The following is a 25,557-nucleotide window of genomic DNA, read 5'->3' as shown; positions in this document are numbered from 1 at the left end:
CCTCCCGAATCACAGACCGGTCACAAAAGAGTCTGCAAACTAGATAATACAAACTTGTAAGACTAATCGGTTCCGCGGCTAAAGTCCCTGCATGACGAAGAGTCCACGGATAGGTGAGAGTTTACTATACAGATCAAGGTGGTGGATTGGTGTTGCCCGATTTCTCCGTTCATGATTTTGCCACTAGAGGCCACTAGATGCTGATGATACATTCAATTCAGATTGCATTTTTGTCGTTAGTGGTAAGCGACTATTCTGACGACATTCCGAGAGAATATCGAGCGACATAGATCATCGGGTAACCCCAACAGAAAAAATTCATCGCAATCTTCAATCTATCAACTAATCAGCTCTTCACCTGAGTATTTTCTTGTATGAAATCTCAATTTCGTGGTGGCTTTTTTGATCATCTCTCGCATCTCCAACGCAACCTGTGCAAGTGGCTGTGCCTGTGTTGGGTCCACTGGAACTTCTGGGTATAAGTCCAAAAAAAAAATCTCTGTACTCTGACCATAATGTTGGGAGTCTGTGAGGGGGCAACTTTCATGTGTGGTTTTCTCGCGCATTTTTTTTCAGTTGATTCTCTCTCTCCATTTAAAGTTGCCTCTCATGTTGTTAATATTGGTATGAATTTGTATTCCATTCCGATGCTCGGGCTTTTGCTTGGCTCTCACTCAGCCACATTGGCTATGACTAGTGCTTGTCAAACCGTCACTGAACAAACAACGTGTACTACTACGTGTGGTGTGATCTCTCAATGCACTATTTCCCGCAATTTTTTTTTATTATCAGTTTGTGATTTCGTGGAGTGGATTGATGGTTGAAAAAATTCAACTAAATCAGTGATATTTTGTGTGATTGAGGGAAGATATTCGTGAGAGGATTATTAGCTGGAAGATCAAATTGAGTGATAATTTGTTTTGTGCCTTTGTTATTTTTGGATTTGGAGTAAAATGATGTTTACCGGGGGAAAAATTGAATGTTTTTGAGAGATTTTTTTTTTGGAGACAAAATTTTTTGGTGGTCTCAATTTATTTTTTAGTGTGTGAAGAAATTTTTTGGTGAATTCTTCCATTCACTCGAGAAAACTGACCCAAGAGACACAGACCATATATTGAGGATTTTTTTCATCATCATCATCACGTGAATACATAATTACAAATTTGTCATTCTGTTCAGGTGTCGTTTAAAAAAAAAAATATTTAAATGAATTTTTGAAAGAAAAGTGCTGTGCGAGAAACGATGACAATAGAGAGACAGGCAACGTAAAAGGAGAAATAAGGTGATTGGAGTGATTGAGATTGCAAATTAGAGGTACACAAGAATACGTATATACCTGTGATTTTTCATAAAACCACCTTGACGTACCACCATGCCTTTTGGTGTCAAAGACCTTATCACTCTGTGCTCTAGATAAGGTTCATTAAATTCCTCAAACACTCTCCAAATGCATCTTCAAATGCTCTAACACTCCATTGTTTTATTTTTCTTGGAAGAAATCACTTCTACAGGTGCTCTCCCCAGGAAAGTTGAATGCATTTAATTTAAAACTGAAAGAGTGTGTTTGTGTTTAGGCCAAAGATTTTAAAACCCACTGCCACAGATTTTTTTCTGCCTTACTCCGGTGCCTCTCTTAAGAGAGCTTTTCCAATTAGAAATAACATCGTGATTGGCAATTAATAAAGCCAGCATAAGAAAAAATAAATGAAATAAAATTAGAAAAAATACACCTTCTGCATTATATGCATGCGTAAAGTGAATGGGTTTTTATTTCTTCACTATAATACCTGTGTGAGTTAATTTACAGTTCAATTTTCAATGATAACCAATTATTGAGTGAAACTTCCAGTGTCTATGAGCTTAAAGCTAAAACACTTGTGCATTTTAAGTGAAATCCACTGCGCTGGTTTCATCTCTTTTTTGCCGCCAATATCTGTTCTCTGTATTATTATATATGCTAATATATATATATTAGTCTAGTCGTGTTATAACGATCAATCCAGGATCATCTTGAAAAGATGATCCTCTTGATTGATGTATTTGGAAGAGATTTTTAAGAATTTAAATCAAATCTCATCTACTGCATTCTTTGCAAAATTTCATTTCCCTTGATTAGACTTAAACTTTAATGAAGTGTTTATTGCGATTTCCTTTTAAGGCACCCCTGTGTATAAATCAAGAAATTCAGCAACGCCTCCGTCTCGAAGATTGGCGACCGGTGCCGATCTTTACACCGATATGTGTCAATAGAGCAAGATCCATCTTAGCCATCTTAGCGTTGATATCTACCCCGTAAAAAGTTATATGGGACTTTATCGGCGTCCTCTTAATAAATAAAATTGAATTTGACGAAGAAAATGTATCTTATTTCTTTTGGAGTCTGACGGGGAACTTTATGCTCTCAATTCTTCCGGTGTTCGTCAGAAGGGTATTCCTCTTTTCAAATTAAAAGAATCTGTTTTTTTCTTTTCTTTATAAATATATAAAATTATAAATATATAAATATATAAAAAATATATAAATATATAAATATTCTTTATAAATATTTAAAAGTTTCTAAACTGGCCCACTGAAGAAGATCCATACCAAGGGTTGAAAGCTTTGGAGAAAAAACAGATTCTTTTAATTTGAAAAGAGGAATACCCTTCTGACGAACACCGGAAGAATTGAGAGCAAAATGTATCTTAGTTATCCTACGGAGTTACTGACAGTGTTAGAGCGATTTATATTTGTCGAAAAATGGGTTTCAATTGTCGCAATCATTTTCTTATTCGAACCAAATCTCTTTCCTCGAGCCATTTTAAAAGCTTTGCAAAGAACCTAAGTACGTAGATGTCGTTGCTATTCCAAGTGCAATTCGTACAACCGTTCTAGAACGTTTCCACCGTTTTACTGTTAAGCTGGTCATCAGAACTAAGACGGCGGTGGACAACAACTTAATACTTATTCGTCTATTAGCTTTTCTTGCTTTCAAGCGAATCGTGCCTCAAAAGCACTTATTTTTTTTAAATAAATTAAAAAGGAACTTTTATTTTCGTTGAGACGTTATTTTAGATCGATCTTTAGCAAACGCGGTACCTACTTTTAAAAGATCTTTCGAATACCCAAAGTAAATGCCAAATTTTGATTACAATAAACCTTTTGGTATCTTAATGGTCCCACGATCGAATTATGGGGAGTCCTCCGTAGGTCCCAAGTCTCTATCTCTAACCATTTAGCCTCTGGACTTGGTAGAGGATGGAGAGACCGGAGAGACAGACGAAAAAATAGCGTGACGTCAAAATACTCGAAATTTCAGAATTTGAAAATTCTACCAAAATAGGGGAAAGTGCACATGCTTTGCACGGTTTCAAGCATCAGAATGACTAAATTTTTCCTATATTTCTGAATAAATGTGATTCCTCAATATATTTTAAAAACAGGACACTTAACTTAGTTTTTTTAAATTTGGGTGCGATGAGTCATATTTATTGAAAAACAGGAAAAATTTAGTCATTACTAGGCTTGGGACAGTGCAAAGCATGGGAAATGGGCACTTTCCCTTATCACTCCTTAGGGAGTAAAGAGTTAAAATGAAAACTCAAAATCGAGGTATTATATCACTCTTTGGATATTACAAGGGGCTTACTCATTTTTAACCGTTTTTCGGGAGACCAAAGAAATTAGAAATTAGAAAAATTAGAAAAAGTTCTGAAATTAGAAAGGGGACAAGGGATCAGCTTTCGTGAGTGAGTCCCTTGTTTCGATTGTTTCACAAAAGTTTGAACGGTAAATTTATTTTGTTCCCCTATCCTTCTAACAAAATTGCAAAAACATCAAGACGAGTAAAATTTTGAAAAACTTTTCTAATACTATGCAACAAATTGACAATTTTTTTCTGTCTCAGAGCTCTCACATGGTACGTTTGATAGAGTCGAGTCCCCTGATTAAGAATATGGTTTTGGTTTTGCTCAATCACGTCTTAATTTTATTTAATTAATACTTTTATATTTTTCTGCTTTGCCTTACATTATTCGTTATATCTCAGGTTCTGGTGAACAGAAGTCAAAAAATGTGGGTACGTTGGAAAGGTCATTAGTTGTGCTTCAATTTTGATAATTACAAAAACTTTGTAAAACCACACCTTCAGGGTGTAAAATTGGAGTTTCTCTAAAAATTACCAAAAAAATGGTCCTAGAGTGAGGTTGTTAAAAATTGTATAAAATAAACTAAACAAAATATTAAAAATTCATTGACGATAGACGATAGGCACCACTTAGGAGTACAATTTTGCTCATCTAAGACTTAACGCTCCGAATCACTCTAGCCTCATTTGTTGGTGTTTGTCATTTTCCAAAAATATAAAGTACCTATTTTAGAGCAAATGCTCTAAAGATAACTGAGAAAATATCTTTTAAAACTTGTGTGAAACATACATAAATATTGAGATTCTTCTTTAATTCGATCGGGGGACCATCAACATAATTTTAATTTACATTCCCAATCAACATTCAGCCGCGAAAAGTAAATAAATTGTTAAATAAATCTTAGCTTAGAGTTACTGTTTAAAACCAGTTTCACCGCTCAAAATCGGATTTAAAACCATCTCGAGAATAGGGTAATTATCCAGTTTTTCCATAACTTGCGATACATTTGTTAGAAAGTCGGGATACTTTATAAAATTCTTATATAAATTTTCTTTAGTGGCGCCATCTAGGTATATGTCACTATGGTCGATTTTCTCAGCTAGTTTTATATTTTTACAATTTTTGTAAGGATACTTTTTTTGGATATCTTTTTCCTACCAATGAAATTAATTTATATTAACTTTAAGGGAAAGGTACCAACGGTCGACAGTGTTCCTCGGACTGTCAGGTTGTCTCAGTATCGTTTCAATATGAAATCAATTTTTAAAAATTATTTGCTACTTTTTTCTATTTTACTATTACATTTTATTATTATTTTTTTTAATTTTAATTTATATTTATTTGATTCTTTTGATATTAAAATATCCTGAAATTCTCTTTTATTAATTTATTTAGAAAAACATTGTTTCATGTTTCAGAAATTGTACACCTCGATCTACAAGTTAACAAAACGCTCAATTAAAGAAAAATCCTACTTCTTATAATAGCATTGATGTACAGAATTGAAATGATATTTGGATAAGTAACTTAAATTATAAATTATGTATTTACATAGTAGTAGTAGTCAAATGATGTGGAATGTGCGAAGAGAGAGAGCATATTGAAAGCTTTATTCTCAAGAAAAGACAATCTTTTGATCCTCCTGATTCATACGTGAGAGGGCATTTTTTTTAAATAGACAAAGCTCTGTTTTAATTGCCTGAATTTTATCATCGATTATGCAAAAAGATCATCTCAGTAAATGCGAGAACTATTTAAAACACTTTAATTTCGTGTGCTCAACACTTGTGGCGCTGAATAAACAAAACTGCCATTTCGAAATTTCAAATGTAACGGAATTCTTCTTTTCCGGGTTGCAATATTTTAATAATCTCATCTACTCCAAGATGATTCATACTTATCATTGATTTATTTAATTCAAATGGAAAACTTTTGGTGGAATATTGTACAAACGCATCATTGTGTTTTCATGTGATTTGTGACACATAAAAAGAAGAAATAAGGGGACAGATCGCAATATCGCAGTTGATCAGCAAATAAGCTGTGACAAAAGAGGTATAACATTTTTTTTTTCTTTTAGTTTTGTGTTGATTTCTGTTGCGATGGGGAGAAAGACTAAACTAAAAATGCTATTTATTGTATGTCAAGGCTCACGATCTCAATATTGTGGTGGAATTATCTATACGAAAACTTACACTCGTGTCTATCGCTCTCCAGGCATAATTAGCAAACTGATCTTTGGAGTGATCGAGTGAAAAAGAAAGAAAAGAAAGAAATTAGATTGGTGACACAACAATTCTGATGCAAAACAGTTTAGAGATTGAGAATTGCATATTGAGGTGTAGAAAGGCAATCGTTTTGGCTGGTACAAAAAAAAAAAGAAGTGCTACGAGAGAAATGTTGATCCTCCAAAATGTTTTAAGGCATTTCCATGGAAGAAATATAACGTATGATTTCAAGCACACACGAAACTTGCAATTCCACTAAACGTGCATAATTTTGAATAAATTTAACATTCTCATCGAGGTCGTTATTTTCAAAGATGAATGAATGTTTTCTTCAACAGATATACTCGTATACTTGTCTTATTCTTGCCAGCAGTGATTTAAAGAAAAGGTCTCAATTGATTCTTGGCGTATTCAGAAGTTATTGCATAATAATGGCTATACAGAATGAAGAAGCAAAGATTTTTATTGAACGGAGTTTTAATATGAGTCCTCAGACCAGGAAAATCTCGTTATTAAGATATAACAACTTTTTGGGCATTTAAACTATGTATTTTTTCAATATTTAGGGGCAGGTTGGGTATGTGTGCCAAATTCCGGCCAGCTTTTAATTTCGGCCACCTTTCTTGTTCCTCGAATTTCCATGAACTTTTAGATTTTACGTACTCTAGAGATTATACAATGCAAAAGAATAACAAAAAATGTAGCTTCGACAAACGAGATGACGTGAAAAAGACATTGGAAGAATTCCCGAAGGGCAAGGAACTATGAGAATGAGGTGGCCGAAATAGGGCACCAAAGCTATGTCTATATTTTTATTCATTTTAAAATGTATTAAGAATGATTTTAGAGTACATAAAAACGGTAAATTCTTTACAAGGTTCCAAACAACACTCTTTCAGAAGAAAGAATAAAAAAATCAATTTGTATTTGAAATATTACATTTCAAACTTGGGACTTTGACGCTTGCATGCAACTATGCCGAAATTTGGCACACTTACCCTAATTATCTGAGCTTTTTCCTGTTTTTTTTCATTAAAATTTAAAAATCCACTGAAATACAAAATTAGAAAGTGCATTAATAAGGAATATTTCATTAATAACTTTTAAAAACATGTGTATGAGGTTTTTGTCTCAGCTAACTGATTATTAGGTATATATTTTATATTTTTTAATGTTTTTTTTAAGATATTAGAATTCTTATAAACCAAGTTAAATAGTTTAAAATTTATTTGGAAATTTTGCACTTGTTGAAAGCCCTAAGGAATGTGATGGTAATAGTGAGTTAATGATAAATAAGACACTGTTCTCAGTCACATTTCTTCATCTAGGTAGCCCGAATGGTTAGAGATAACGACTTTAGGTATTCGATAACCCTGCTCAACCTCACTTCCTCAAATATTTATATTGTACAAACAATTTTGGTCAGTAATGGCTTTGGAACACAATTTAGAACAGAAAAATTTCATGAAATCAAAATTATAATCTCCTTCAACCGTTTTGGATATGTCTATCTTACTCCTACATGTCTTGTTCTTCTTTTGAATATCATAAAAAATTCATTTTTTTTTCAAATTAAATTTGAGTGGTGCCAAAGTATTTTGGCTTTCGGGATTTAGACCGGGACACTTCATTTTACCTACAGGTATTTTTGATGATATCAAATTAAATTATACTCATGTTGTAACGATTTAGGTACTTATGGTTTTGAGGGGTCCCGGTCAAAATCCCGAAAGCCAAAATCTCGAAAGCCAAAATCCCGAAAGCCAAAATTCCGAAAAGCCAAAATCCTAATTGGGCTAAATTCCCGAATGGGTTTAATTCGTGAATGGGTCACAATCCCAGTGAGAATCCCGACATTGCCAAAACCCTGGAAAGGCCAAAATCCCAAATGCTATTTTAAAGCCAAAATTCTGAATGTGCCATATCCCAAATGGTTCAAAATCTTAAATGGGTCAATATCCCGAATGGCACGAAATTAAAAATGAGTCAATATCCTGAAAAGCCAAAACTCTAAAACCAAAATTACATTTTTTAAAAGTGTCACAGATACTCCCAAGGTTATACTCGTGCTTGTTGGAAGCAGAGGAAAATTTTCTATGTTTAGGGAGATCATTACACACATTACTCTTCGTAATTCCTTTTTCGTGTTTGGGATTTTGGACCTTACAGGATTTGGGCTTTCGATAATTTGGTTTTCACTATTCTTGGCTTTCGGGATTTTGGCCCTTTCGGAATTTTGGTGTTCGGCAAAAAAGGAAAAATTTAATCATTACTAAGCTTGGGATCGTACGAAGCATGGTCACTTTCCCCAATCGGGTTTATCTTTTTTTCTGATATTATCCAAAATACTTTTATCAATTTTTTTTTCGGGCTTTCGGTCAAACAACCAAAAGCCCTATATTCTCTCCTAGGACACTTCAATAAATTGAAGTAATTCTGCAATGCTATTTCAAGCTCCAGAAAATTTGGTTAAATCCTCAGCGAGTTCGTGCAAAATGAAATCTCAGCATTGCAATAAAGTTAATATATAGTAGAGACCACTTTTTTCGAGGTGTTCCGGCAAAAATTACGAAACTTTAGCGACTTTATATTATTTTTCACGTCGTCTCATATTCGTATTTAACAATTTTACAGACTCGAAAAAAAACTTGCCTCAGTATTTTCGGAGAGACTCCTGAAATCGATTGCAATGAATGAGAAATGTGAATTGAATGTCTTTCGTATTTATTGTTCATTTTTATATTTTTACATACCCTCTCTATCAGTCAGCTCTGAACTATAAAATTTACTTTAGTTTGAGCAATAAAAAAATATTAATGTATTTTTTTTGTGTGGATGGTATGCAAAAATTCCTTGCAAGTTGCTGAATATGAGTGATAAAAGAATATCGCGGTTGACACGTTTCTGGAGCACTTTTTTTTCAGAAAAATAAAAACATTGCATGAGGGTTTTCTTGCAAAAGAGTTGAAAGTATTATAGGGGATTTTGTTTTGGAGTTTTTGGTGTTTAATAAAGAAAAACTTCTATCTCCTTATAAATCTCTGTATAAATGTTATATCGTGTTGAAATTGGAATTATGGGTGAAGGAAAAAAAAAGTGAGCAAAAGTGCAATATTTCAGCTGAAAATTACATTTTCTTTCTTTTTCACCATCAATCTCTCTATATAAACAAGGCATTTCATCACAAAATTCACCTCTATTCACGGTGCCAAAATATAAAAACCAAAAGTTATAAATTATATAATTTTCATTCAATTTCTCTCGCACATTAAGTTGGAGAAGTCAATTAAAAAAGGTATACATGACATTGCAGTGATTATGGTACATATTGGAGTTTTAAATGTAAATAGCAATAAAAAAGAGATATATAGCGTACAATCCGCAATCGGAGGCTGTGACTCAAATTAACCAATCATTTAACCTTTATCACTGTTTGAAGGTGTTTCTACTGAAGTCTATGATCAAACAACACGATCTAATTGTGAGTCAATAGTTTCTTTTTCTTTACAGTTTCACTCAAATCATTGTCGAACTTCAGTAAAACTGATACAACAATTAATTATATAATTATTGCGGAAGTCAGTAACATTGTAACATGTCTTGCAAATTTTATTTAATTTTACTTGGAGAGCTCTCAAGTAACTTCTTGGTCAATATGATGTTAAATATTTAATACCAACCAGAGTGATTTCTCTTTAATAAAATCCACTACATTATGGCAATAGTCTCGAGTAAATGCATTTTAAGAATTGAGGAATTATTCAAATACTCTTGGTGCTGTCATAAATTCAGTGATACTCGATAGAGAAGAAAAATCTTGAGATGAAGATTTATTAATTTGCACAAACATTGCAGACTTTCGTAATTGTTGATATTCAAATTGAGAAATAAAAAAAAAAACATTTTTAAAGTGTTTTAACTCTGAAGAATTCCCGGAATAGTAACTTATATCGTTGAAGTTATTATTCCGAATAAATAAATAATTTTATTTATTTATTTAATTCATTTGACTTTTGAGACACAAATCTCTTGAAAGTATAGTGTGGTGGCATGGGAAAGAGAAGAGGAGTAACAAGCGTCCATCGCCGTCTTAGGGCCTTGATAGACCTGAGGATTAGCCGAGACAAGGCTTAGCGTAATTACATTAGAAATAATGATCAAACTACACTTCCATGATTTTCAACTAAAAGTCGTCTCTCGGCTTAAGTCGTAAGTTTGTCTAGGACATTAGCGTTAGTCACCAATCTCCAATTAGTCTACTTAGTCCAATTACACTTGTTTGTTGTTTAACCGAACCGAATTTTCATTTTAAAAAATTTCCTAATAGAAAATAATGATGTACTAAGACTGTTGAGGCTAGAGGAGTTAGAGGGAGAAAGCCCGTCCTGACGAAGACTCTTCTAAACCAACGGTACCAATAACTGTTCAGCTAGGGTGGTAACTTGAGGGGTGCTAATGAGGGCTAAAATAGTGCCTAAAGCTGGGTGTTAATTAATGGCTCAAGGCTGAGTCCCCCTTACCCTGTGTCAGACGGGGTGCTTTACTGGATGTTTTTTATTGGAATAAAATACTACTTTCTGTCATTAGATTATTTAGTACATGTTTGTACTAAATTTCACAAAACGTTTGGATAGTTTCAATAATTTTTCATTAATTTTTAAATTATATTCTTTACAAATGTTGCACTATAAATTTATGAGTCTATTTTTGCTTTTAGATAAGGCTAAACCATTTACAGATTTTGTTAATGTTTATTCAAAAAAAAAAAAACAAAAAACGTTATTTTAGAATATTTTTTTGTGTCGAAAATACTTAGTACAGAATTATAAGTGAAAATCTAACATTTTATAAACATGAATATTTTCAATTTCAACATTTTTACAGTATTCTTTCTTAAGTTGCAGTGTTTTTCAGACAAAATGAAAATTTTTGTCATGGACTTTTTAGTACATGTATGTACTAAATGCCATTGAGAGAAATATCTGAAATATTTAATTATTCTCAGCGATTTTTCAGAGAGTTTTAAATACTGTTTGCTAAATCGAACTTTTTCTGTTGCTGGTTTAGTACATATATGTACTAAATGTCGTCTGCAAATATTTTCGACAATTATTAAAGTTTAAAAACATCATTATATATTTGTAACTTTTTTAGCTTCTTTCTAAAATTTCCAACATTTTTGTGATCAGTTTGTTTAGTACAAACATGTACTAAATATTTGTATTTTAACTTTCTATGAAGTGTTTATGTTGTAGATTATAATTCAGAGTCTCCTGAATGTCATTTGACAGCTTATCTTACAAAAAAAACTTTGTATTTCTAATTTTTCGTATTTCAAAGGTTTATTGATAATAAGCATGTTGGGGAGACTGCGGCAGAATTAGCCATGTATAGTATTAGGTAGTGGTATCTTGTAGTTTGTTTATGAAAGAATATTGAAGAAACCACTCTTTTTTCTAAATAAATACATCCCTTCCTATTCATTGAAATATTTATCAGCCTCATACAAACATTTTTTGTACAAATTATACGCAATGAAAAAAATCATTTGGTGGCTAATTCTTCCCCGGTCTCCCCTACTACATTTTGATTTAGATTTAGAAGAGGGGTCGGTCAAAGGTAACCACTGCACTTAGGCTTCTGTATTAGGCCCATTATGCATCCCTTAAAAAAATCCCCTATTAAGGGTAGTGTATGTCAAGCCAGTCTTTTCTCTGGATAAACTCCATCAAACAGGCCAGCTGTATCCCTGGCAATTCACTTTGAAGCAGTACTGCTTTACCATGCAACTTCCATCTCAAATTACATAAACTAGGGCAGTCACAGACAAGGTGTATCACCCTCTCCTCAGTCTCTTTACATCTTCTGCATATTGGATCGCATTTGATGCCAATCTTATTAAAATATTTTTTCAAACAATAACCGTTTAAATTGTTGGCAACACGCCGGGCTAAGTACCTATGTACCTATGTACTAAACATTACTCATTGAAATTTTCTAATTGGTCTATTGGGAAGATCCTATATTTCAGGCTTTTCGACTGTCATTTTGAGAGTCAGGCTTTAAAGAATCCTTTGTGTCTCCCATATTCCATAATTCACCCTTTTATTTAGTACAAACAAGTACTAATTTTGTTCTTGTCAAACTTTCCTTAAGTGTTTGAATTATTTTTCTTATTTTTCTTCCAAGTTAAGCTAGGTACTAATCCTTAAAAAAAATCTATCAAAATCTCAATAAGAAAATTTAGAACATGCATGTGCTAATTGTATCGTACAATGCACCATTTGCTATTACCTGTTAAATTTAATCCGGGGCTTATGACGTGCTATTCAGTAAATATTATCATGTAATAATGTTATCTCCCAAAAAAGATCATTTGTCAAAAATGACGTGACAAGCTGCTAAAATGTAGTTTAAATAGAAAATATGGTCAATTAGCGAATTTGGTGATAAATTTGCACACGAGATCACCAAAAAATTGGAAAGTAGCAATTTTTTTTGCGCTTCTCTAAATCCGTCAATCGCGTGATTTCTGGGTTGAGATTTCTCGGGAGAATTTTCAATGTGAAAACTGATTGAGTAAGTAATTGGTGGATACCTATGAGTACCATTTGAGCTTTTCCAATTTTTTTATGGATTTTTTTTTTCAATTGAAAATCTGAGCTTTGACCCGATCGTGTGAGCAAAATGCGTGATGGCGCCTTTTTGTCTGTTAACGCAAAGTCCATTTAAGCTCGGTGGATGCTCTGTGGTTTAGCTGGTGAAACAGGTTAATCTAATTGAGTTTCACCATTTGACTTGCTCGAGAGATCACCTGTATACGATCCTATGATCATCATAATAGCCCAGCGTGATTGAATGCGATATGTTTTTGTTGTGATTCACGACGGAAGAATTTACGTGGTTCGTAACTGTTTCTTCTCTCTTTCTATGATGATGTTTATACTTTGCCTAGGATGAATTCCATCCCAAGTACATAACAATTAATTACAGTTTTTTTTTCTTTCAATGTAGCTCTAAAAAACAGATAGGGAAAATGCAATGAAAAAAGAGACCACACGACAAATAATTGATGAATGAATGAGATTTGTAACCGCAGACCATTTAAAAAACACGGTTGACGTCACGAGCCTCACCCACGAAATGCAACAACCATTCATGGTTGGAATTTGCAAGAGATTTCGCAGAATGAAAGACTTCTGCTTAAAACCACAATTTATATGCAAGAAACATCTGGAACCACAATATTTTTATATTAAATGAAAGGGATTCTTTTAGTTTTTGAATAACTTTGGCCGCTTCATTAAACTCCGATTTAAATACAATTTGGAAAGGAGACATTTAAGCCCGTCCCTTCATAAAACAAGACACGCCCCTTTTTCGGAAAATGAGAAAATTCAGACTAGTATCATGAAAAATTGTCCCTTGTACAGTATTTCCAGTTTTGTTTTAGATTATTCGAAGTAAATAAAGTAGCAGTGAAGCCACGCCCAACTGAAAGCTACGCCTACTTCTTAAATAATCGCCCCTCCTCCATCCAATCATTAAGCTCCGTTTCATTAAGCATCGTGTCGTTTTCAGAAGAAGCAGAATTAATTTTCCTAGAAAACCTTTTCCACTATTACAATTTGGAGACGAAACATTTAAGCCCTTCCTTTCATAAAGCAAGACACGCCCCTTTTTCGGAAAATGAGAGAATTCAGACTAGTATCGTGCAAAATTGTTCTTTGCATAGTATTTTCACTTTTATTTTCAGTTATTTGAAGTAAATAAGGTGTGGAGCCACGCCCAACTAAAGCTATGCCTACTTCTTAAATAATAGCCTCTTCTTCATCTAATCTAAAGCTTAAATTTTATTATATCATCCCCATCGTCCCGGAGATTGTGGAAAATTCGGGATAATAAATTATCCGTAATAAATAGTTTCAATAAAATAATGCAGGATGTCCAAAGTGAGACCCCAGACCACGCCCACTTGAAGACTAGCCTTACTTCTTTTTTTATAATATTGCCTCTATCTTCTCACTTCAGAGCTACAATTTTTATCCTTACTTAGATAAATTGTTGAACGAATTATACAGGTTTCAGACAGAAGGTTCAGTCTCAAGTTCTGGAAGGTTTCACAATCCCAAAAAATAAATAATTTTAGTAGTTTTGCATGATCTAGGCTATATATATATATATATATATATCGTATGGTTGCGGTAAAATATTTAAAAAACAGGCATATAAAACATAAAATCACAATTTACAATTGCACGTCAAGATTTTGTAGCCAGGATCTAGGCATTATTGCATGATCTGAACTGTTTGCATGATCTAGGCTATTATTGGCCTTAACAACTATATGGTGGGAATTTAGAGAAGTTAAGTCAAATTGCTAAACTTTAAGTCTGAAACCTAAGTAGGGGAAAGTAGCCTGCTTTTGAATGCGGTAGCCTTTTGAATGCTTCAATTTTTCTCTTATTTCCCAGAACTAAAATTCTGTTTTGTTAATAGAAGTTAATAGGAAATAGTTAATAGTATTAAACATAGTTCACAAAATAGAATTTTTGATTTGAGAAATAAGAGAAAAACTGAAACATTCAAAGGCTGCCGCATTTAAAGGCAGACCCTTTCCCCTAATGAGATTAATATAAAGATTACTTTCAAATTCAAAAGAAACGTCCACATGGAAGCCACGCCTACTATTTGTATAAATAATTCTTTCCATCTAAAACCCCAAATTAAAATCCCCGTCTTTATTATTAGTCAATTAATGCACAGAGAAAAACTTGATTAGGAATTTGACTTTAAATGCATGCGCATTTGTAGGGGGCGTGGCCTTTTCTCAGAGGCGGAGATATTCAAGCTTCATGTCCTAGACACATTTACGACTCAAGCCAAGAGACGGATTAAGGAAATTATAATCCAAATAATGATCATATTATATTTCCATCGGTTTCTGACTAATCCGTCTCTCGGTTTAAACCGAGAAACGGCTTAGTTAGTGGGAAACTTGTAGGAATTTAGTTTATTTATTATTTATTTATTATTTTAATTAATTTTATCCTGCAGTATTTATGCGAAATCGGTGTAAATATTATGCTTTTTAGGTGTATTAGGGGTTAAAGTTATCCTTTTTCATGTTATTTCTATCCTTAAAAAGGTGTAAAATCAACATTAAATAATGTTGACATATTACACCTAAAAAGTGTTAAAGTTATGAGGAAAAAAATTTAATCGCACCCCCGTTTTTTTTCTCAGTGACATTAAGTGAAATCCGAAAAGGTTGAAATAACATTCCCGAAATGTTTATTTTACCCTGCAGTTTTGATCTGAAATCGGTGTAAATATTATGCTTTTTAGGTGTATTAGGGGTTAAAGTTACCCTTTTCATGTTAATTTTACCCTTAGAAAGGTACAAAATTAACATTAAAAAATGTTGATATATTTTTACACATAAAAAGTGTTAAAGTTACGAGGAAAAAAAGTTAATTGCACCCCCGTTTTTTTTCTCAGTGTACAGTTGGTCCAGATTCCCCTATGGAAATTTTTGTAATGGAATATTATTTCCTTATGAAATACTAAATATTAAAAAAAAAACCTTCAGTTGGCTATTATTGCAGAAGGGGCGTAACCTAAATTTCTATGTGGGCGGAGCTAATTTAGAAAATAAAATACTCTGCCTGCAAAACAACTTTTAAAACATATCAGATACAGAATACTGATAAGAGCTTCCAAATAACATGTTCAAAATTCTTATTATCAAATGACGTATGGTACTTTTATGTAGAACACTGATCTGATTGCTAATGACTCTTTATAAGGATTATAAATTGTAAGAGAAGGTGTCGATATAGAGGTGTCAAGTATGACTCAAAAGATATTACCATAATGATTTTATTTTTATCACGAGACAACACCTTCGAGGTGGAAAAAAAAGAGGCAACCATCTAAGAAGAGGGGATTAAACCTCATTGCACAATTATTTTTATTATTTATGACATACAATATTATTTCATGTCTCAATAAGTGAATTTTATTGGAATCTATTGGAGAGAATTATGTGAAAATTGCACGAGTCATTTAATTAGACTCTTTATGCAACAATAATCATCCAGCAATAGTGCAAATCCATCAATTGGATTTTATATTAATTTTATTCCCCACTTTTTTTCAATTCTACATTAAATTATGGCACTCAAAAGCGACTTTTTTTTCATGCTACAAGAGCATATTGTGCAACAGGTTTTCCATACCGACAAATGATCTATCCAATGACCTCTATTTGCAAAGAATTTATTCTGTCAACTTTCAAAGGTTCTTGCACAGGTGATTAATTGTTTCAATGTGGTAATTGCAGATTGTGCTTCTGAGGTGAATCCTCAGGACCAGAGATACTCAATATACTTGCGGTCCAGAGAAGATGCTAAATTGCACAGATCTGGCATGTGTCCTCCATCATCATCATTTTTATGCTCATTTGCATCACTTACGACACCATCTGCAAGATGACAATGACAATACGGGTGAGTTTACTACTCTTTTTTATTATTTGCCGACTTTTTACTTATTTTTAAAATAAGATTTTGTGTATTTTTGAGAAAATTCACGCTTTTCGGGGTTGTCTGTTGACGCAGAAATTCATTGTAAATTGGTCAGAAGAGATGAATGCACCTCCTTACTCAGATGAAGGCACTTAAAATATTTTGCAATGAACTTTTTAGTGGGGATTTTGCGCTGAAAATAAAATTAGTAGGGTTAGGCTTTCAGGTTTCGCACACACTTTGGCTTCGGATACTTCAATTTTTTCCCATATCTCTGGGAAAAAATGAAGTGTCCGAAGCCAGAGTGTGTGCAAAACCTGAAATCTTCTCTTAATCTAAATCAATTTAACCAATATTCTGTACTAATTCTGGTTTTTTAGCACTGTGTCAAGCAAATTATGTTATTAAAAATTAAAAGTTACTCTTTTCAACGCTAAATAGAACAAAATAATATAGAAATATTTTCCGCAATAAGGTTCGGGGATAAAGTGCTTAGTTTAGTGTAAGAACGAAAGAAGGGATTAAATTCGTGGAGTACTAAAAAAAGCCAAGAACCTTTTCGTGACTGTTGAAATGTAATAAATACTCCTACGTTTTGGTACATGTTCTAAATTTTGACCTTGATTTTGGCTAATCAGGGGCCTCTCGACATTTCATTTTTCCATACGTTTTTGCATATAAGCACTGAAAACTATTAGCAAGTTTTTTCCTAAAGAGAATTGACTTATCAGTCTGATATATTTCGAAATCGTGCATTAAAAGCTATCTAAAAATACATATTTCATAATGTTCGCCAAAATTATACAAGAACTATGAGCAAATTTGTTTAAGTCGCGGAGCAATAGCTGCAAAATTTTTACAAGGAAAAGTGAAAAATAGCTTCACTTTTTATTAGGCTTGATGGGCCCCTGGGCTAGTTATCAATCACGCACTTCTCTAAGAAATCGGTTGTACTAAACTAAAAAGCAACTTGTCACAAAATTATTCAAATTTATACAAATCTTTTGACTAAAAATGCATCGGGTTTAGTGCGATTTTTAAGTAATATAAGTACTAAATTCTGCGAATTGGTCTAATATCAATCTGGTTTAAAAAGGCAAGAACTATTTCCAGCCAATAATTATGTAGTAAAATAAATTAATACATGTATGTTCTAAATACTAAATGTGTTCTAAATGTTGAATACTATATGGAATGCATAGCTGCTTATCGGTTGTACTAAAATAGACAACCTATATGCTTTCTCAAATTTATACAATTCTGTTGACTAATCACATAATTTTCCTGAAAATTCATCAGGTTTAATATGAATTTGAAAACAAATCGTTAGTTCAAGATAAGTAATTATATCTGAGATTCTTTACAATCTCTGTTTTTTTTAGTCAAGGGTGAAATCCAACCTCATCAGTTCGTGAACGTTCCGTCGCGTACATATAAACACTTCATCTGTAGAGAGGTATCGAAAGACGGTTTTGACAAAACTCGGCTAAGAAATTAAGTATTTTTTAAAGAAATTACTAAGACAATGACTTAATTTTAAGGAGTTGTAGATTATTCAAATACTTTTAAAAATATTTGAAAATGAGACAAACTTCAGCTAGGTACTTAATTAAATCCTTTGTGAAAGGCCTTAATTAAGTAGTTTGTTTTAACGACATGAAAAGTAGTTTCATTAAGTACTTAATTAAGGACTTTTGACTAAGAACTTTTTAAGTAGTTACCCTGATGCTCATAAAACACATTTTCATGTCCTTATATATTTTATTTCTCGAAAACAAATAAAAAATAACTTTGAATAATAATATTCTGCAACCACAACTATGGTGGCTGGACTTACTATTTTCAGCCCGGTCACCTTTAAATTGAAGGTGAAGAGGGACGGGTGCAATGATTCGAGCTGTATACCTTCGTGGCACTTTATCATTTTGCCAATCCCCCATTGGTCAAAAGTTTAGATGAATAGGTTGTTACTAGCTCTGTTGAGTTCGTCGAACATGCACTTTTTTTGCAAGCTGCAGCTGATGCCGGACAGGGCTGCTTTTGTCCTCAAACCCTTCAGATAAAGTTTTTTAGATGCAATTGGAACAAAAAATCATTAGGACAAGTTTATGTGATTCAAGGGAAAGTATGCACTCTTTCGTCAAAAAAATGCCTTAAGTAAGACCTTAATAAGTACTTATTTATGTACTTTCGCTAAGCTCTTTTTTAAAATCATGGGCAGTGCGCTAGTTACAGGTTACCTTGTGTTAGCCGAGAAGTTAAATGTCGATAGGTGAATGGAAATAGGTGATCCCATCCCTACACCTCTTACACCATTTTGGAACTCCCCAAATTTTGATTTCTGAATAACTTCTATGGCATCAATGGATCTCAAATTTTAATTGGGCTTTGGAGCTTTTAAAAAAAATTTAAGCCCCTCCCCCGATACCTTGACCTGAGCTATAAGGGGTTTAAAACCTCATTTTTAAATGGCTAAGTACATGGGTTTCAGATAAAATTAAACTTAGTTTACGAATGTCCCGAAATCCTATATAGTAAGCAATTTTCTGTAGTTTCTGCTGATTTAATGGATCATTTGCCCCAGATATCCAATATCATAATTTAAAATTTTCCTAAACATCTTGCCTGATAAGGAATAAGAGAATTTAAGCGATATGGCTAAGTCTTAGGTTTAAAGCCCGTATTACTCTGGATATCAAGTGGATAAATAATTTAGAATTAAAAGCGTCTAAAGAACAGTTAAAAAAAGACAAAAATAATTAAATATTAATTGTTTTCTAACCAAAAATTGCCCAGAATACATTTACAAAATTATATAAATGTACAATATCTATGTTCATTATAAAAGAGGCTAAATAAAATTATTACACTTCACAAATATGCATTCTAAGATCGGAAAGCTTTTCCATATTGTTCATAAAAAATATTTATTTAACAGATTCTGTATTATTAATAATTAAGATGACCATTTTTGGTCAGTAAATTAGCAGACGCGTCAGTACAAAAATCAAATTGATCTGTTAATGCTATTTCGAACTTTTGAATAATTATTGATTTATGATTTCAAACGAGAAATTTTCCAAATGGAAAATTTTTCATCTCTGTCCCATTTAGAAGGTTTCGTAGCTTTTTTATAAATTCAAAAAAATACCTGATTTCGAGGTCAAAACTTTGAATTTGTTCCCATTCAATCAATCGTGATTGAGAATATTAGAAAACGAAACTTTATCAGGAAAGCAGTGATTCGCACTAAAGTTTATTGGGTAAATTTATTACATCAAAATGGGGGAGCTATAAAAATAGTTTTTATGTGTCAAGACTATCGATTGAGAATATTTTAAAGCATAGAGATTTTTCTCAGTTGATCCGCATGAATTTGCGTGAAGTCATTCAAATATCTTGACCACGTTGAACTTGAAAAATCTTACATTTTCCATATTTTTTTGAATTTTCTTTCAGTACCTTTAAGCTCTGTATTTTTTGAGATTTTATTTCATTAGCTTTTTTTCTGTCGAATTCTTGCAGAGGAAGCAATAAATTATTTTAAGAACAATAGCAGAAAGAATAAAACTGGTCACAAGATTTTTTTTTTGTTTAGAGAGGATAAAATGAAACTGGAAGTGATTCACTGTGATTCAAAATTAATTTACTGAACCCACCTGGCTAAATTGAAGCTCAATGGGACAAGTTTTAAAGTTCGTTTTCTCATGAAAAAAATATATTTTCATGTGTTGGAAGTCTTTTGTAAAAAAGATTTACCAGAAAAATCGAGAAATAGGAAGAAAATAGCAGTAAAGTGGGGTCATGTATTCAGCCTCGAGGTATCAGTTGGACTTAAATATTGGTGAAGGAATGTTGCTGCACTTTAAATAAATATCTATTAATGCGTAAATTTCTAAGAATTGAGTGTTTTTACTCCAAATTTGCACTATTATTAAAATATGGTCATGTCATCGAAAGATTTGTTGATGGGAAAACTTGAAAAACTCCTCAGATAGAGATGAGTTGGAAGGGAAAACTGGTTGAAAATCCGCACTGAGATAGCAATTTATTATAATATATTTATGTTAAACTAAAAACACTTTGAAACATCTTGAATCTTGATTGTTTTGAGTGATAAAAAAAACGAGGAACTTTTCAAGGTTTCTTTCCTGATGCGCTATAATTTTGCTAAAATGTAAAACATAAGGCAACATAGCAGAAAAGGTTAAAGTGAATTGATTTTTCTGGAGAAGAAAACCTATCTCTGTATTTTTCAAATGCCAGTTGTTGAAAATGTTAATGAATGGATGATTTAATTGAAAGTTAGAGGCGCCAGGGAAGTAAAAAAATAAATAAATAAATAAATAGTTATAGTTGGAATCCATTAATCATTCTCATCTCCAATTCGTCGACAAAATGATCTCTTTGTCATGCTTTGAGGTCAATTCTCAGTGCCTTTTTGTTAACTCCTGAAGTATTTATGAAGACAGACGCCTAGCACACAATATGTGAGTCAATGAAAGTAAATATGAAATTATCATAGAATAGCAAATGGGAGAGATTATCCATGAATAAGAGATCAAAATGAGTCGTTGGAAAAAAAAATTGCGTGGAGGCTTTAACATTGTGAAATTTCATCTGGAAATTGTTAGGAATAGAAATTCTTGTGGTGGGCTTTTATGACACGTGACCAAAAATTACAGGTGTTGTTCAATCTACTGAACTCTCACTATTCATTGATTAAGCTCCATTCACAATTATACTGGGAATTTTAAACCGCAAAGTCACGTGACAGAGCCCACAAAAGCATGATTGAGCAGCAGAAAAATGCGTAATTTGGCAAAAAATACGGAGTGGTTCTAACAAGAAAATTAAATAATCATTGGTTCTAAAATGCATTGCATCTGTATTATCGTGCACATAATTTACATGTGATTTAAAGATAGCAATAAAATATTTAATAACATAGTCATAGAGTTAATCGTTGCTCACGTGAAGTTTTTGTATCATATCATAAATCAATTGCTGCACAATATCGCTCAGTCAGCATTATGTGCTGGACAGACTTATGGCTTAAGCCGAGAGATGGCTTAACGTAGTTATAATCAAAATGATTAGGCTGCATCTTCATCAGTTTCCCACTAAACTGTCTTTCGGCTTAAATTTTAACTTTCTCTAGGGCATTACAGAGGCCTATGTATACATTTTAGATATATAATCTGAAGAAATGGATTCAAAAATTAAATTTCCCTGAATTTTTTATTTATTTTTTAAATGTCCTTAATTTAATTTTCACTCATTCCTGAGTATTTAAATTTGTGCACTCAGAAAAAAAGAGTTAAACTTACTCGAATCGATGTTAAATTACCTCATTTTCGTTGCGATGTGTTGTTTCAACTATTTTCAGAGAAACGCCCTAGACACACTTACGACTTAAGCCGAGAGACGGCATAACGTAATTATAATCAAAGTAACGATTTGGCTAAATTCTCATTAGTCAGAAACTGATGAAAATGGAATCTGATCATTATTTTGATTATAATTTCCTTAATCCGTCTCTAGGCTTAAGTCGTGAGTATGTCTTGGGCATAACTTTTACTCTTTTTCCTAAGATTTAAATGAAAAAAGAGTTATTAATAAGTCGTTTTAAGAGTTAAAATAACTCTTTTTCAAATCACAAAATGGGATGGATTTTGCTATTCTGTATTTTTATTTTTTATTTTATCATAGCCTTTATTAAGGGGTTACGTGCTTCGCACATTCTAAAAAGAAACAGCATATTTTTTGACATCTTTTTTTCTACATAATAAACTTGTAGTAGGACTGTTGAGCTTAGAGGAGTTGGAGGAAGAAAGCCCGTCCTGACGAAGACTCTTCTAAGCCAACGGTACCAATCACTGTTCAGCTGGGATGGTAACTTTGAGGGGTGCTATAACGGCGGCTAACCTCAAGTTACGATTTCGGTATTGTTCCGCTAGATGGGGTTGTGAGTACTCGACAAGTAATTCGGAAGGCACAATCGAATCGGCTCCTCAGTCGGTCTTCATCAGCGAAGCGAGGAGGACGCCTGATTCGTGGCTGTCTTGGAATTGGCAATGGGGAATTTGTTGCTGCAAACAAAAATTTAATTCCAGCTCTTAAGCATATAAAAGTATAACATTTTTACAATATTTTTTAAATGATAATTCAAGAAAGTATAGTTTAAATGTACTTTTATTTGCTTAAGAATTTAAATTAAATTAAAAAATTTTATGTTGAAAAAAAGTTAGAGAAAATATGGTGTTTTCCAGTATTTTTGACCAACGTAACTCCTTATTTTTTCTTGCTTTCTCGGTATATATGTTGCGAGGTACACGCACGTAATGAACTGCATACTGTCGTCATGAGACAGTGTTAGGCCTATCTCTATTTGATGCTCCGTATGAACTTTACCAGGCGAAAATCGTATTGCTTGAAATACATTCTTAAGGGCAGAATCACATTGACAATAAAATGCTCGCCGTAGCCTCACCGTATTTCATTAATTTACGCATTTTCACTGCAATTCTTACGCAAATTCTCGATTACCGTATTACCTTATCTCATACTCGGTGGCACTAGGTGAAAATAATATGAGAAAATTGAAGAAATAAAACGAAAATTCGATAAACGGTGAGCAAAAAAAAACTGTACGATTAATTTCTATAACAGTTTTTTTTTTCTCACCGTTTATCGGATTTTCGCTTTATTTCTTCAATTTTCTTATTGTTATTTTCACCTAGTGCCACCGAGTATGAGATAAGGTAATACGGTAATGGAAAATTTGCGTGAGAATTGCAATGAAAATGCGTAAATTAACGAAATACGGTGAGGCTACGGCGAGCATTGTCAATGTGATTCTGCCCTAAATCGAAAACATTTAAGCTTATACTTCAGTCGAGATGATATTTTACACCGAAAAAGAGTAATAAGTAATTCGATATCCGTTGAGTTAATTCAACTTGCAAGGAGAGTTGTTTTAATCTAACCTTTCTAACATTTACAACGTAAAAGAGTAATAATTACTTCGATGTTCTTAAAAAAAGTTAATTCAATTCGGCAATAGAGTTGTTTTACCTTTAAAGGCTGTTCAAGATGAACATGCACCTTCAATTACTATTAAATTAGTGAAATTTGTAACTCCCACTTTTTAGGTAGATAAGACCGAAAAATCAAATTTAATACATTTTAGGGTACTTTAAAGATATTAAATTACTAGTATTGACATGTAAGAATCCTTTATTCCTTGCAAGGATACTAAAATTTTCACTTTAAACTTTTTTATATTTTGGCCTATTCGAAGACGAAAATTCTAATAACACGCAAAAGGTTACCTATGCTTTTTGAGGATATGAAATATCATGAAAGGATTTAAGGACTCTTACCAACTTTTTAGAGATACAAACTAATAGTCAAGTACGATTTTACATCTTAAAGCATTATAGTTTAGCCAAAAACTAGGGGATAGTTTGAGCCAATTTTACACCAAAAATTCATAAAATTGACAATTTTTATGGGCTAATTTCTAAGACTTTCCTTAATATTTTATATATTTAAACTATACCAACTAATTTTTGGGTCCTTTAATTACAATATTACAAGAAAAGGATCAACTTAGATAACAAAATTATAGTAAATATTTAAGTTTTTCTTTAGTCTTACGAGTCATTTCATCATAAAAACATCAAAATTAGCCTAACTTTACGAGGATATTGTAGAGAAATGGGAATATACAGTAGAAAAATAGGATAAACACACCATTATAGAGATATTAAGGAATCCCATAAGCTAAACCTAACATCATTTGGTCCACTAGTTTACAAGAAAATAGCATTTAAAGACAAAGAAAAATCAGGTCAATAAGACAACTGATCGGCTAAAGTCAATGACTCTAGTGCATTCACACTCTGTGTCAGCAGCGGTCAGCAAATTTTTTCTGTTACAATTAAGAATTGCACTTTTGGTAATGACGCACATAGAATTTGTCAAGTGAAAGTGGGAGAAAGTGATTTTTGTATAAAAGGGTGAAAATTTTTAATAATAAATCAGATTGCAATATCCCAGCTATCGGAGTTTTTCTTCAGTTCAGCAGCACGAAAGTAAGTAGTGCTTATTTACAGATTGCATCTCCCATTGGCCAGATTAATCGGCAATACTCTGCCTAAAATCTATCAGCGGCCAATTGGCTCCCAACTGCCATAAGGACAACGGCTTCTCCTCAAGGAGCCTTACGATCGAGGGCAGATTTTCAAGGATATTTCTTGGGTAAATTCCTGTTGAGGAATTTATTCTCCAGAGGCATTTATTTGCCGGACTGCGAGATTGGGAAATTTATTTCCCTATCTCGAATTAAAACTCTCTCGAGGCACCCCCGGGGGTAGCCTACACAAGGGGGCATCACTGCCTTAAGCCCGGTGGCTCGAAAGAGCCGTTACTAGAGGCCGTGAAAACAGCCGAGAGTCAGTCCGAAAGGAGAACGAATTCCCCTGAAATTCCCAAGAATATTCTTATCAGAGCAAGGGAATAGTCTGACCGGATTCGGACTATCCTCTTCCTCTTGCTTCGGCTCTCTAGCTGAACGGAGCCGAATCATGGTCCTTCGGCCTACTTGAACAAAAAGTAGCCTTTTTTTCTTCGGCCTAACAAAGATTTGAATTATCTTACAGTGGCCTCATCATCATCATCGACCGTTCATCCCCAAGAAGAGGAACCCTACCGCCCGACTACACCGGACATCCCCAAGGAGGTTAAAAAGCAACTGGTGGAGAAGTGGCTTAGAGAGACATCCAAAAAGCACTCACCAAAGGCACTGCCCCGCATACCCAAGAAGACTGGTGACAAGACGACAAAGCCATCAGCAGCTCGCTATAAGTCTCCCCTAGAAGAGGTTGAGGGATTAAATTCTGAAGGAAGGAAGATCTTACCTCGCCAGGAACGAGCACCCAGACAACAACCGAGAGAAAGGAGAAACCGTCTTCCTGGTCCTCAACGGTACGTGCCGTTTCTGGAGACTCCAGATTTTAGGGAGGCTCAAGCCAGATACCAACACAATCAGTCGACTCCATTAAACCACCATAGGGACGTCCAACAACAGGAGTCGATCACGATAACCATCCCCAACGCATTGGGGAACTTGACGGCACTCCGCAATCTTCTCCCTCTGAAGACACCAAC

General features: G+C 33.3%; 1 protein-coding gene across 4 annotated transcripts in view; it reads left to right on the top strand.

Annotated features, from left to right (window-relative positions):
* Window positions 1-639: 639 nt before the first annotated feature.
* Window positions 640-25,557, top strand: part of LOC129798721 (uncharacterized) — a 178,139-nt gene continuing 153,221 nt past the window's right edge. For 2 of the 4 annotated variants that reach the window (XM_055842019.1, XM_055842017.1), the window contains exons 1-2: window positions 659-1,282; window positions 16,200-16,365. In XM_055842019.1, the coding sequence (XP_055697994.1) occupies window positions 16,263-16,365 (103 nt within the window). In that variant the 5' untranslated portion in view covers window positions 659-1,282; window positions 16,200-16,262. Of the gene's footprint in view, window positions 1,315-16,199; window positions 16,366-25,557 lie in introns of all 4 variants that reach the window. The other 2 variants (XM_055842016.1, XM_055842018.1) reach the window with 2 other exon arrangements.

Source organism: Phlebotomus papatasi, chromosome 1, assembly GCF_024763615.1.
Source record: "Phlebotomus papatasi isolate M1 chromosome 1, Ppap_2.1, whole genome shotgun sequence".
Taxonomy (NCBI): domain Eukaryota; kingdom Metazoa; phylum Arthropoda; class Insecta; order Diptera; family Psychodidae; genus Phlebotomus; species Phlebotomus papatasi.
This window is presented reverse-complemented; position numbering and strand designations above follow the sequence as displayed.